General features: G+C 47.1%; 1 protein-coding gene across 6 annotated transcripts in view; it reads right to left on the bottom strand.

Annotated features, from left to right (window-relative positions):
* Positions 1 to 618: 618 nt before the first annotated feature.
* Positions 619 to 13,688, bottom strand: part of pik3r3b (phosphoinositide-3-kinase, regulatory subunit 3b (gamma)) — a 135,081-nt gene continuing 122,011 nt past the window's right edge. For 4 of the 6 annotated variants that reach the window (XM_030791386.1, XM_030791388.1, XM_030791387.1 and 1 more), the window contains 9 exons: positions 10,053 to 10,158; positions 6,081 to 6,179; positions 5,084 to 5,264; positions 4,258 to 4,383; positions 3,161 to 3,303; positions 2,109 to 2,285; positions 1,807 to 1,881; positions 1,533 to 1,703; positions 619 to 1,176 (listed from right to left, as the gene is read on the bottom strand). In XM_030791386.1, the coding sequence (XP_030647246.1) occupies positions 978 to 1,176; positions 1,533 to 1,703; positions 1,807 to 1,881; positions 2,109 to 2,285; positions 3,161 to 3,303; positions 4,258 to 4,383; positions 5,084 to 5,264; positions 6,081 to 6,179; positions 10,053 to 10,158 (1,277 nt within the window). In that variant the 3' untranslated portion in view covers positions 619 to 977. The remainder of the gene's footprint in view (positions 1,177 to 1,532; positions 1,704 to 1,806; positions 1,882 to 2,108; positions 2,286 to 3,160; positions 3,304 to 4,257; positions 4,384 to 5,083; positions 5,265 to 6,080; positions 6,180 to 10,052; positions 10,159 to 13,688) is intronic. The other 2 variants (XM_030791390.1, XM_030791391.1) reach the window with 2 other exon arrangements.

Here is a 13,688-nt window from a genome sequence, read left to right as displayed (position 1 = left end):
CATAGGTTCAAGCAGTGTAGTATGTGTTTCACAAACAGACCCTCAGCATTGACTGTCCTTTCTCCCTGATTCAAATCAAATGAAATTAAAAAAAGACTTCATTTCCCATGCTGACTTTGGTCTCTGTACTGGACTGTCACTTTATCTTTACTGCATAACAAAAGGGGGGGGAAAATATCCACCTAAATCAAAAAAAAAAAACCCTACTGAAAAGCCCCCCCCTCTATGGTTAGTATAAAAGCAAGTTCTCTCTTTAAGACTATAAATGTTTTCATTGTGTGATCCTTAAACTCCACCCTCCCTACCCTCAGTCCCCCTCCTCAGCAGCAGTCACTGTGATACACACTCAGGAAAAGTGTCAAGCATTTTGTTTGCTACATTATTTTTGCTTTTAACTCTGAGAGAGTGAAAGAGAAAAAAAAAACAAAAAACAAACAAAAAAAAAAAAAACACTGGATGTTGTTGTTTCTTTCTTTAAAATTTAAAAAATGAGGGATGAACACAATAAACAAACAAACAAACAAACACACACAAACAAGCAAGCATCTCAGTTAAAAGTGAAGAAAACGAGGGGGGGGGGGGGGGGGGGGGGCAGAGAAAAAAAAAGCTGAAGGGGTTAAAAGCTAAAAGGGCGCGTGTGTAAAAAGTCCCAGCTGGAGGTAGAGTAGCAGCGTGGAGTCTCTGCTGCCCCTGCTCCCTGCCTGCTGTCAGTCTGTCTTCACATTCACAAAACATTTCAAACTTTCTTGTGCAAATCAAGCAGTCTTTACAAAGAATGCCCTCCAAATTGTTCTAGTAAAAATAGATTTCACTCCAAGGTGGCTGACGTGGGTGCTGCAGCAAGTGTTTTTTGTTTTTTTGTTTTTTTTGTTTGTTTATTTTTGTTTTTTTGTTTTTCTTTAACTCTCGTGTTTTCATTCGTTGGATCCCCGACCCCGTCTCCTGGGTGCACGGGCAGGTATTGTGGGGGCTTATGTTCATCTGTGGGTGGGGGGCATGGGAGAGTAGACGGGATATGCCAGTCGCACATTCAGTGAGTCATTGTGTTGGACCAGGGAGGTCTGGTGGTAGTGAAGGACCAGGTCTTTGAGAGTGCTGTACAGGTTGTAGGGTTCGGCGAACCCGTAGCCCCGCGGCGTGCTGTAGATGACGCAGTGCTTCACCTCACCATCCACACTGTGGACACACACAGAACAAACACACGCACACACACACACACCAAACATTACTAACCAACCCACTGAATAGAGCTCACACAGACAGATGACTGTCAACCAGTCCCTTTTCATGCTGTTATTTCCTCTAAATTACTGTCTGTTCTCTCTAACCAATACAGTCAGCCAGAGCTGATCAATACACTGATCCAAACAACACATTCATGTTAACATCTGACTATGGAAAACAACTCGAGCGGTTAACAGAGGGGAGAGGAGCAGAGGAGGAGGAGCAGAAGCCAGACAGGCAGTGAGACAGCGCGTCTAGAACAGTGACTGTAAATGGTCTGAGAGGCTGAGGTCGGAGGGAATACTCACACCACGGAGCAGGCGTAGCATCCTTTCTTACTGCTCTCTCGGATCAAAAACGCTCCGTCAGGCTTCCCCAGTAACATGTCCTCCGCCTGAGTCCGATTCAGGTCGCCCACAAACCACGTCTTCTCATCGCAGTGAGGAAGGTTCTCGTCTTCCTCACACATGAAGTAGGCTCTGAGCAGGGGAGGAGAGAGGAGACGGATGCAGGGCGTTAAGGGAGGAGGTGCAGCGGTCAAACTGAGGAGTTAACTGCATGAACAGGAGTAAATGTACTCACTCGTCTGTGTTTTCGTTTTTGATTCCCAGCCAGTCATTTATCCGTTTCTGACGAACACCTTTGTGATTTAGCCAACTGAAGAGGGACACAGAGAGTGAATCATTCAGAAAATAACCGTTTTTCTCTCTAAAACAATTCAATATGAGATCGCAAAAAACCCTGGTTATGTTTCAAACAGAAACACAGAAACCTATAGTTAAAAGCCCTTCAGTGGGTATGAAAACTGTTTCATAAAAAAAAAAAAAAAAAAAGAGTTGAGCATATCCCAGTGCTGAAAATTGGTGTGGTAGAGGCAGACTTACACCAGGTACTGGTCTCTTATCTTCCTCAGCTGGATGAGGTCTGGTTTGAGACTGTTCATCTTTTTGTCCGTTTCTCTGTTGTCCATAGCCTGGGTCTTCAGGTCCTGCTCCAAACGGACTTTACTGTCATGGATCTCACCCAGACGAGATTTCAACTTCTCGTAGTTCATCATGATTCTGCCCGGGGCACAGAGAGAGCGAGAGAGCGATGTCAAACTCAGCCCAAAACTGACGTAAAGCCATCCACCCCTCCTCCCCTTCCACGACCCCACACATGAAGCACACATGGCCAGAGACCCAGCTGAAAGCCCCACTCATAAGTTCTTCCATCAAAACAGATCTGCTAAGACGTATTAGTGCCGGGTTAAGGGGAGGAGAGGAGACAGGAGGAGAAAGATGTATTAGTGCCGGGTTAAGGGGAGGAGAGGAGACAGGAGGAGAAAGACGTATTAGTGCCGGGTTAAGGGGAGGAGAGGAGACAGGAGGAGAAAGACGTATTAGTGCCGGGTTAAGGGGAGGAGAGGAGACAGGAGGAGAAAGACGTATGAGTGCCGGGTTAAGGGGAGGAGAGGAGACAGGAGGAGAAAGACGTATTAGTGCCGGGTTAAGGGGAGGAGAGGAGACAGGAGGAGAAAGACGTATTAGTGCCGGGTTAAGGGGAGGAGAGGAGACAGGAGGAGAAAGATGTATTAGTGCCGGGTTAAGGGGAGGAGAGGAGACAGGAGGAGAAAGACGTATGAGTGCCGGGTTAAGGGGAGGAGAGGAGACAGGAGGAGAAAGATGTATTAGTGCCGGGTTAAGGGGAGGAGAGGAGACAGGAGGAGAAAGACGTATTAGTGCCGGGTTAAGGGGAGGAGAGGAGACAGGAGGAGAAAGACGTATTAGTGCCGGGTTAAGGGGAGGAGAGGAGACAGGAGGAGAAAGACGTATTAGTGCCGGGTTAAGGGGAGGAGAGGAGACAGGAGGAGAAAGACGTATTAGTGCCGGGTTAAGGGGAGGAGAGGAGACAGGAGGAGAAAGGTCAGGTTATGGATTGGCGTAGGCGAGCTCACCTCTCGATCTCCTTGTCGTTTCCCTCTCTGCGGAAGCGCTCGATATACTCTTTACTGTAGCGCTCCTGAGTGTGACACTGCTCCTCGAAAATCTTGATCGTCTCGTTAAACGCCTCAATGGCTGTCCGCTTCATTTGGATCTCCTGCCATCGACAGGACAGCACGAAAGAAAGAAAGAAAGAGGAGACAGAGAGAGAAATGGATTCAATCCCATATCCCTGTTAATCAGAGTCAAATTTTATTGACTGGACGGCGAGCTCATCAATCGGACGACTGAACGCGGGGTTTGTTCCCTGAGCGCGGCTGATGGATCTGGGAGACATGTGGTTGCCCTGACGCTGTGTGAGTCTGCTTTGAGACCATACCTCAGTCTTCAACTGTGTTTGAGATCTGATACGATGGCAGACTGGTCAGGTTTGCTGACATTCACGTGGATTGTTAAGTAGCTGTGTAACACTGTGTACAGTTGGTGGATGGGAGTACTTTTACACCATTGGCAGGTGTGTGGCTTGTGTGTGTTGTTACTGGCTGACTGCATGCCTTGTGTGTGTGTGTGTGTGTGTGTGTGTCTGTACCTGTGAGGTCATTGTGTGTGTGTCTGTACCTGTGAGATCATTGTGTGTGTGTGTGTCTGTGAGGTCCTTGTGTGTGTGTGTGTGTGTGTGTGTGTGTGTACCTGTGAGGTCTTTGTGTGTGTGTGTGTGTACCTGTGAGGTCTTTGTGTGTGAGAGTGTGTACCTGTGAGGTCTTTGTGTGTGAGAGTGTGTGTGTGTGTGTGTGTGTGTGTACCTGTGAGGTCTTTGTGTGTGCGTGTGCGTGTGTATGTACCTGTGAGGTCTTTGTGTGTGTGTGTGTGTGTGTGTGTGTACCTGTGAGGGTTGTGTGTGCGTGTGCGTGTGTATGTACCTGTGAGGTCTTTGTGTGTGTGTGTGTGTGTGTGTGTACCTGTGAGGGTTGTGTGTGTGTGCGCGTGCGTGTGTACCTGTGAGGTCTTTGTGTGCGTGTGCGTGTGCGTACCTGTGAGGTCTTTATGTGTGTGTATGTGTGCGCGCGCGCGCGTGTGTGTGTGTACCTGTGAGGTGTGTGTGTGTGTGTACCTGTGAGGTCTTTGTGTACTCTTCATAAAGTCGGTCATACTCTTTGCTTTTCTCCTGATATTGATTGTGATATTCCTGGAGTTTCTTCCCCACAGCGTCAATATTGTCCTCCTTCACCAACTGATCCTGAACGAGAGAGAGAAAGAAAGAGGGAGAGAGAGAGAGAGAGAGAGAGAGAGAGAGAGAGAGCGAGAGAGGGGGAGAGGGAGAGAGAGAGAGAGTGAGAGAGGGGGAGAGGGGGAGAGAGAGAGAGAGAGAGCGAGAGCGAGAGCGAGAGAGGGAGAGAAAGGTTTATTGATGTGAACTGCTGAGAAGAGAAAAGTCCGGAAGCTAAATAAAAAAGTACTGCATGCAGCCACATGGATTTTGCTTACTGAGAGGAACTCATTTTTTTTCTGCAGCAATCATTAATAAAATTCCCAGAATGCCTTGTTGTGGGCATTTCACACAGACAGGTCTTTGTGGAAACCCCCACCCTCTGAATAATGAGCACCTGAAGGGCCCGGACAGACGCCGGGGGGCGGGGGGGGAGTAAATAAATGCATAGATGGCCTTTCGACATCCTGGATGTGTGTAATTATTTAGGGGGTTCACTGCAGCCACAAATAAGCTGTGTTATATTTCATGCCACCGGCGTTCTGCTACCTCTGCACTTTACTACACACACACACACACACACACACGCGCACACACACACACACGCATGCACAAAAACACACACGCACACGCACGCACACACACACACACACACACACACACACGCATGCACAAAAACACAGACTAGTGAGGACTGGTGTCGTATGAAGCTGTGTGTATGTGTGTGTACCTGTTGGTAGCGGGAGATGGGGTACATTAGTTTGACGTCCAGTTTGGTGTTGTACTGGGCCAGAGACTCGTGTCTATAATGGCTGATGAGCTCCACCACAGAGCTGAAGGTCAGAGGGTCGGAGAATCCATACTTCCCATCACGATGATAAATCTTTATTAGCTTATTATTACCTCCTTTCCTGTACAAACAACACAAAACACATCTCATCATATTCTACAACTCCCTCAACCGCCCCACAGGAAACAAAAGTCTCCTTCAAACTGACTCAACATGTGCCTCATTAGTGGAGAACACACCAGCGCTTCAAAGTATAAAAGATGTAAACTTACAACACAAAATATATCATATGCATTATTATCTATTGTTTATAAAATCTCTTTTCCATATTAAGTTGTGCTAAATGCAATGAATTTTAGACAAACTTTAACCCATTAAGGCCTGATGCAACATTAGTGTGTATATCCCTGTAAGACCGGGGGTGATGCTTGCATGCTTCTCCCTTTAGAGCCGGATGCATGTGAGCGTGTTCTACATGATGCCATCGCTTTTCAAGACCTGTGACCGCTGAAATGCATCGTGATTCGTTGAAATACACACGGGGAAGGCAAAATTCTTTGTTTGTCACATCAAGGTCTCTCCCCTGGCTCAAGTCGTCAGCCGTTGTCACTGTCTGAGGGGCAGCTTTAGAAACATTACTGTGGTCCACACAAAGCTAAGAGGCTCAGCAGGCTTAAAACACTGAAAACTACAAACAAAGCATTTCGCCTTCCTCGCGCGTATTACAGCGAATCACGATGCATTTCATCAGTCACAGGCCTTGAAAACGATGACATCATCTAAAACGTGCCCACATCGTATCCAGCTGTAAAGAGAGAAGCACGCAAACGTCCCACCTGGTCTTAAAGGGTTAAAATCAAAAGATCACAGCACAAACTGTCTTTCCATAGGCAGTCCACTGAAACACTGTGTGTGTGTTAGTGGAGTGTTAAGTTACCTCAGTGTTAGTGTGTAATCTCCCTGCATCTTGGTGGAAGCATCTCGGACCAGAAACGTCCCGTCTGGCATGTCACGCAGTTTATCATTCACTTCTTCCCTACAGAGAGAAAGAGATGAAAAGAGAGAGAGAGAGAGAGAGAGAGAGAGAGAGAGAGAGAGAGAGAGAGAGAGAGAGAGAAAGAGGGGGAGAGAGAGAGGGAGAGAGAGGGAGAGTGAGAGAGAGAGAGAGAGAGAGAGAGAAAACCGACTAATTAGCAATCAGGTTAAATTTCTACGGGTAAAACACAGACAATAACAAATGGACAATGTTTCTGATGTCTGTCTTTAGAAGCTGGTGTCTGTGTTTGGGTCAGAACCACTGAGCTGAGACCACAGCCTTGTGCCCCTGGCAGTTAGAGAGAGGACAAGACAGACACATCTTCCCATGGTTTACCGCATCATAACCTCATCCAGAAACATCAACAGCCAAGCCCTGCTCTCTGCCCAGACCCAGACATAGACTCAGACAAACACCATCAAAGGGTTTATATGTTAAAACATCTCTCTGTAATCTTCTTCATTTATGTCTCAATCCTCTTTGATTCCAGAAATGCGTAAGAATGGTGGCTGTACATTTTAAAGCCCTCTATTATGGATGTGTGTAGAGATGCGGTAGGTGTCCTGCATGGGTGGGTTTTGTGTTGCTCTGTAAATGCAGTAGGTGTCCTGTATGGGTGGGTTTGGTGTTGCTCTGTAAATGCAGTAGGTGTCCTGTATGGGTGGGTTTTGTGTTGCTCTGTAAATGCAGTAGGTGTCCTGTATGGGTGGGTTTTGTGTTGCTCTGTAAATGCAGTAGGTGTCCTGTATGGGTGGGTTTTGTCTTGCTCTGTAAATGCAGTAGGTGTCCTGTATGGGTGGGTTTTGTGTTGTTCTGTAAATGCAGTAGGTGTCCTGTATGGGTGGGTTTTGTGTTGCTCTGTAAATGCAGTAGGTGTCCTGTATGGGTGGGTTTTGTGTTGCTCTGTAAATGCAGTAGGTGTCCTGTATGGGTGGGTTTTGTGTTGTTCTGTAAATGCAGTAGGTGTCCTGTATGGGTGGGTTTTGTGTTGCTCTGTAAATGCAGTAGGTGTCCTGTATGGGTGGGTTTTGTGTTGCTCTGTAAATGCAGTAGGTGTCCTGTATGGGTGGGTTTTGTGTTGCTCTGTAAATGCAGTAGGTGTCCTGTATGGGTGGGTTTTGTGTTGCTCTGTAAATGTAGTAGGTGTCCTGTATGGGTGGGTTTGTGTTGCTCTGTAAATGCAGTAGGTGTCCTGTATGGGTGGGTTTTGTGTTGCTCTGTAAATGCAGTAGGTGTCCTGTATGGGTGGGCTCTGTGCTGTGTAACCTGAGTCATCAGAGCTTGAGATCAAGAACAGGAGAAAGATCCACATCTGATGCTCTCACTCATTTAACTGCCTTAAAAGCACAGATTTTGATTTCTGGTGAGAGACTTAATGTAAGAATCACATGTCCTGGGGAAATACTAGCTTTGAGTATTCAGAATAAGTGAATGAGTTAAGCGTGTTCCAAATACTGCCCTAACAGCCACGTAGCTAACGCATAAGTAGCTTAAAGCAAAAGCTATGCGTGTTCCCGTGGCTTAAGACTAGCATAGCTACCTGACATTCAGAGCTAAGTGCATTAGCCTGTTTTAAATAGCGTGGCTATTCTCTTATGCAGCTGCTAAGCGCAGTCAAAAGCCGCTGCAAAGCTATCCCACAGAAATCAATCAGCAGCTAGCTACACTCGCACATTGATTCTAATAGGATTTGAAGACTAGGGAGCCCTTTTTGTCCAGACCAAACCCCACACAAGTGGATGTTGTTCATAAACTAATAGCAGAGACCTAGATAGCTGATGACATCTCCCAGCAGTGGGACGCCGCGAAGCTCCCTCACGCTGTGACTGTACTCCGTTCACAGCGCTTCGAGTAACGAGAGGGAATAAATGTGATTGGTTGAATGGATGCAATTAGAGAGAGTTTGTTGGAAGACGTTGCAGTCCCGTAGTTGTTTGTCAGAGGCGGGTGATGATAACCTGGTTGTCTTCACAGAGGTAGCAGGCTGTTTAACTCTTACATACAGCCTACAGCACTGGCCTTCAGGGGCGGAGCCATCGACTACACAGGATCCCAGACGAGGCCTTCAGACTGGCCGATGAGTGAAGCTCACTTGGTCTCCTTTTGATCACACTCTGAATATGTACACAGACCAAATCACTCTCACTCCTGAGGCAACAGGGATGGTATTGTATTTTCTAAGCACGGTTCTTCTGTAATTTATGTTGACTGAGAATCTATTCACTCACACTATAGCCAGTTCTTAAAGGAGATCTGGACTGAGAGGATCACTGGTCTGTGCTTTATGAAGATGAGTTTTTTTTCCTCCAGAGTTGACTGAAGGGAAACAGAAGCATTTCTGATGTGAATGTTAACCTCACGGAACAGAAGCTCCACTTACACAGCATCCATACGTACCACGCTTTCAAGCCATAGCCACAGCTGCCCACTAATGGACTAAGACACTTGAGTTTGAAGAGCTTGCTTGGAAACAGGCCTGGCTGTTCAACACTTAGAAGATTTAGGTTCTCCTTTCCTCCTTCTCTGTGCACCCTGAGAGAGAACAGGACAGACCCTCACACACTCTCTCCTTCCTTACTTCCCCTGTCTCTTTCAACAGCTAACCTCAGAGACAGAGAGTAGAGCAGGAGCAGGAGCAGAGAGCGCTGACGGTCCAGCGACAGGCTGTGTTATCCGTCCTGGGTAAAAGGGACACTGGAGAGCTGCTATCATCTCTGAGGACAGTCCCACTGTACTGAACACCGTCACTGCGCACAGGACAGTCCCCCTCTACTGAACACTGTCACTGCGCACAGGGCCTCAGCCCGCTGTATCTGAGCACGCGGTCAGGGCCCAGCCGTCATGGAGGAACGCGGTTAAAGGTGATCTGTCTTTTGCTGAATGTGATGTCATCCTCTCTGCCTGTTCCAAGCGATGCCATAGCAACGGTCTCAGTGTTCTATGGGTGTTCGGGTCAGGGTGCTACGGAACTCTACTATGAGTCATATTTGACATTATTTCCTTGGCTATATTATAACCATTCAAATCAATGTGATGTGTCTTTCATACATCCTGAAGAGGAGAAGAGAAGTCTTCTATGACGAGCTTTATCCTGCAAAAAGCTCTTTAATCATTTCTTACCTAACCAAGGAGCTCTAAGCTTTTAATTTCAGCCTACGCAAAATGATGCTTTAACATAAGTGTTTTAATTATTGCAGGAATGTTATGGTTGGGCTGTAAAGAAATAACACTAGCTTTTCTTTCACATTTCATATCTAGCATTGGGGAAAATGTATACTGGGAAATTGATTAAGATATAAATTAAATGCAGATGATTATGGATACGCATCTGTATTTCTCAGGAGGAGTACGACTAGCCGATAAGTCTTATCTTTCTCCAGGTCTGTATTACATGTGTCTGAGTCAGGGAAAAAGAGCCGTCTGATGGTCCAGCCGACAGAAACCACTGAGCGGCTGCACCAGCAGGCGCACTCTGCCTCCTGTGTCAGACTGCGATTTACAGTGTGGAGTAGTGCAGGACAGCTCCTGTGGACTGTTATAAAGAATCTGAGTACAGCTTAATTAATTGTGAGAATACAGTATAACTGCGCTAAGAGTGGAAAGACAGGGGATTTTTTATGATCTAATTAAGACACCCCATATGTCTTTCTCCTCTCTGTGAGGAGTAGAGGGCTTTGGGTTCTTACACACAGCAGTTACACCCTGGGGAGAAGATGAGGAGTGATCAGCCACATGCACAGTTTAACCCCCTGACACACTAAGGACATGCCTGTGAGCGGCAGGGACAGGGTGGAGGAGAGCTCTGTGTGTGTGTGTGTGTGTGTGTGTGTACGTGTGTGTGTGTGTGTGTTTGTGTGTTGTGTCCACTCTTACCTGGATATGTCTCCCCAGTACCACTCCGCCTCTTGCAAAGATCCACTGCCCAGATCCTTCACACTGTTCACTGGAGTCATAGCTTTGGCTGGCTTGGGAGGAAGAGCTGTAGAGAGAAAGGGATGGGGAGAGAAGGAGAGAGAGAGAGAGAGAGTGATGAAATAGGAGACAGCGTCTTCAGATGTTGGTTGTTCACATGACTGTTCCCCGGGCTGTGTGGTGAGAGAGCTATGTTAGACTGGGTCAGTCACACAGCCACTGATCCACAGTCAGTACATGGCCCAAAACAAAAGATCCACTAACATGTCTCACACATGTCATATACATTCAGGAGACCACAGCTAGACAAGCCCCCCTCCCTATCACACACACACACACACACACACACACACACACACATTTTAGCAAACTCATCATTAGCTCCACAGTGGGCCCTGGCAGCAGTGTTGGGACAAATCTGGTTTCTCTACCTGAACACTGAGTAAATACTGTGTGTGGAAAGCAGCAGTGGCCAGAGCTGAGCCCTGTGGCAGGACTGTCATGTTTGCTGCATGTCAGAGGTGTGTGAGAGCAGGGTACTGTGGAGGAAGGTGAACTGGATTACGTTAAGCACAGGCAATGTTTACACTTTTGTTTTACTGTCAGTCACGTAAACATGACAGTCTGTGATGCAGCAGAACATCCCGTGTTTCCGGATGGATCTGTGGTCAATACGGGAACACAAACAGAAACTGTCATACGCAGAGAGCTGGTCTGGGCGGACGTGCCTTCTGCTGAGTTTCCTCTGTTTACAGTGTAAACACTATCAAACAGCTGAAAAAGTACACAGGCCAAAGCCAGAGCTACTGCTTACGCTCAAGTGTGTGTCTGTTCAGGGTGTCTGTGTGTGTGTGTGTGTGTGTGTGCGTGTGCCTTTGTGTATACGTTTGTGAGTGTGTGTATGAGTGTGAGAATGTATGTATGTGTGTGTGTGGGCCAAAGTATGGCATCTCCTTCACAGCACTGTCTGATTCAGAGACATTAAATTGCTTAAGCCATCTAACCCAAGCACAGTCAGTGTAGTCAGTGTGCGGAGGCAGATAGAAAGACAATGGTCAGAAACATGCTACTCCCACACTGGGCCTCTGAGCTGCTAGATCAGCCACACAGAGACTTCTGTCACCTAGCTGATGGTAGAGAAAAAGCCTTTGTTTGATATAATGCTATGCATGCAATTAGGTGTGTGTGTGAGAGTGAGTGAGTGAGTGTGTGTGTGTGTGTGCGTCTGTGTGTGTGTGTGCGTGTGAATGGATAGCAGTGCCAGTAGCCCTAGCAATTCAGCACACACCAGGCTAGGTGCTGCTCGGTTAATGAGATAAAAAAAAACTCTAACTTTGTTGGGGAAAAAAAAGTGAGAACTGATTCAGCGTTCATACTGACGAGCCAGGCCAGGCCAGGTCAGGTAAGGTCAGGCCAGGCCAAGTCATCTTAACCCTGTTCTGGATCTGGATCAAGAGCCCAGCACAGAGTGGCCGTCACATGCCACCTCCATCACACTTGTTCTCAACATGGTCAGATCCACAGCAGCAGTCTTTCACAAAGACAACCAAACTAAAGAGACGGCTTTTCCTCACACGGCGGACAAGACCAATGCACACACCCATATGCCCACACCTAACTTACCATTCACTTAAGTCAGGTATGTGTATGTAATACTAGATTCCAAAAAGTCTCTGACCTAACGCTTAATAAGTGCAGCAGTTTATTTCATTTCTTCCATGCAGACGCACTGAGGAACAAAGGATTTCTCCTCACCCTCTTACACATCATTAATAAACCCCTCTGCCTACCTACTAACACACACACATCACACACACACACCCAAATTACCTCAGCCGACACAACAAACACTCTCCATGAAAAACACACTACATAATTACAGTCTAAACACTGTGACCTGGGAATGATAACAGTTATTATGAAAACTTTACAGCCTTTTAAAGGACGTGTGTTTTGCCTAAAATGACGATGTGAAAAGTGACAGGGATCGTGCCTAAAGTGCAGGCCTCACTCTTACAGAACGACAGAGAGAAAAAGGGATCGTGCCTAAAGTGCAGCCCTCACTCTTACAGAACGACAGAGAGAAAAAGGGATCGTGCCTAAAGTGCAGCCCTCACTCTTACAGAACGACAGAGAGAAAAAGGGGGAGAGTAGAGGGTTATGAATGGTGTTCTTTGAGAGTGTCATTAATGAAAACCAGCCGTGGAGGCTTTTTCGGACTGCCGGCCCTGTGGGCCAGTCTCCTGCCACTTACTACGGGCGGGTCGCCATGCCAACAGACCACAGGGCAGAACTTCCCTTGGTGGGGTGAGAGGAACTGACCAGTAGAAAGATGTCTACCCCCTCCTTAAACACTGCCGTGGCAGGTGCGTATACACACGCACACACACACACACACACACACACACATCTACCTTTCAGACTAACGGAGGAATGAGGCAGGAAACTGTGAATGGAAACAGTACATTCAGTCCTTTAAAGGAGAGAGAGGGGAGTAATGTGACCTCCTTCTCCTCTTGCCTGCTGTCAGAGGAGTTGGAGAGGAGCGTAAGCACCTGGCTCTGGGCTTGGATATGCAGACTGAAGGCAAGGCTTTTTTTTTTCTTTTTTTCATTTCTCAGTAAAGATTTATGTATGCCCCCTGCTCCTTGCATGTGGATGCAATTACCAGATTAATTATACCACTGAAAAACCCACACCTTCTCTAATGTTATGCCAACTGACTATAGCTCCCTCTGAGTACAGGAGAGAGCTGTGTGTGTGTGTGTGTGTGTGTGTTCAGACAGGGGGTATTTGCTCAATAATACAAATATGTTTGCTTTAGGTCAGAGGTGACTGTAAAGATAAATAAACATAAATACAGAAAAAAAACAATTCACATATCAGATTAGGTCGTGCACGCACACACACACGCACGCACGCACACACACACTTTGTGTGTTTAAGCTCATTACAAAGCTGCAGTCAGGGCACTGAGAGCAGAGAAAGAAGAAACAAGGAAATGCCTTTGTGGCCGGCCAGCCTGCCCCCCCCCACACACACACATGCACACACACACACACACACCAGCACCCCCCCTGGCCCCCCCCCCCCCCCCCCCCCAACCCCCACCCAGCTCTCTAAGGTGCAGCCAAAAGGCAGGTGCCCCAAAAACACCTCAAAAATGCCTGCACCACTGTTCCACTATCAGACCCTCTGCAGAATTAAACACACCCAGTCTACACACACAAACACATGTGCATACAAACGTGCACACGAAAACACACCGACACACAAACACACACTTGTCCATCCGCTGCCCCACAAAATATGAGAGAAAGGATCAACAGTACTTTTATCTACACCTTTGTCATCCCCCTTTCTCTCTTCACAGAGAGAGAGAGAGAGAGAGAGAGATGTCAGAATCACCTGTGAGTGTCATGCTGTCCTGAACAAAGGACTGTCCACATCTGGAGGAAAAGCCACCACATAAGACAAAGAATTACAACCAGCAACCCCCTATCACCAATCCCCCCTGATTCCCCCCAAGCAGGGGACTCCTCCAACCTGGCAACCCAACCCGTGTCACCATGGACAGATCATTCACTTCAGAGATGT

Source organism: Chanos chanos, chromosome 14 (assembly GCF_902362185.1).
Source record: "Chanos chanos chromosome 14, fChaCha1.1, whole genome shotgun sequence".
In the NCBI taxonomy this organism is placed as follows: Eukaryota; Metazoa; Chordata; class Actinopteri; order Gonorynchiformes; family Chanidae; genus Chanos; species Chanos chanos.
This window is presented reverse-complemented; position numbering and strand designations above follow the sequence as displayed.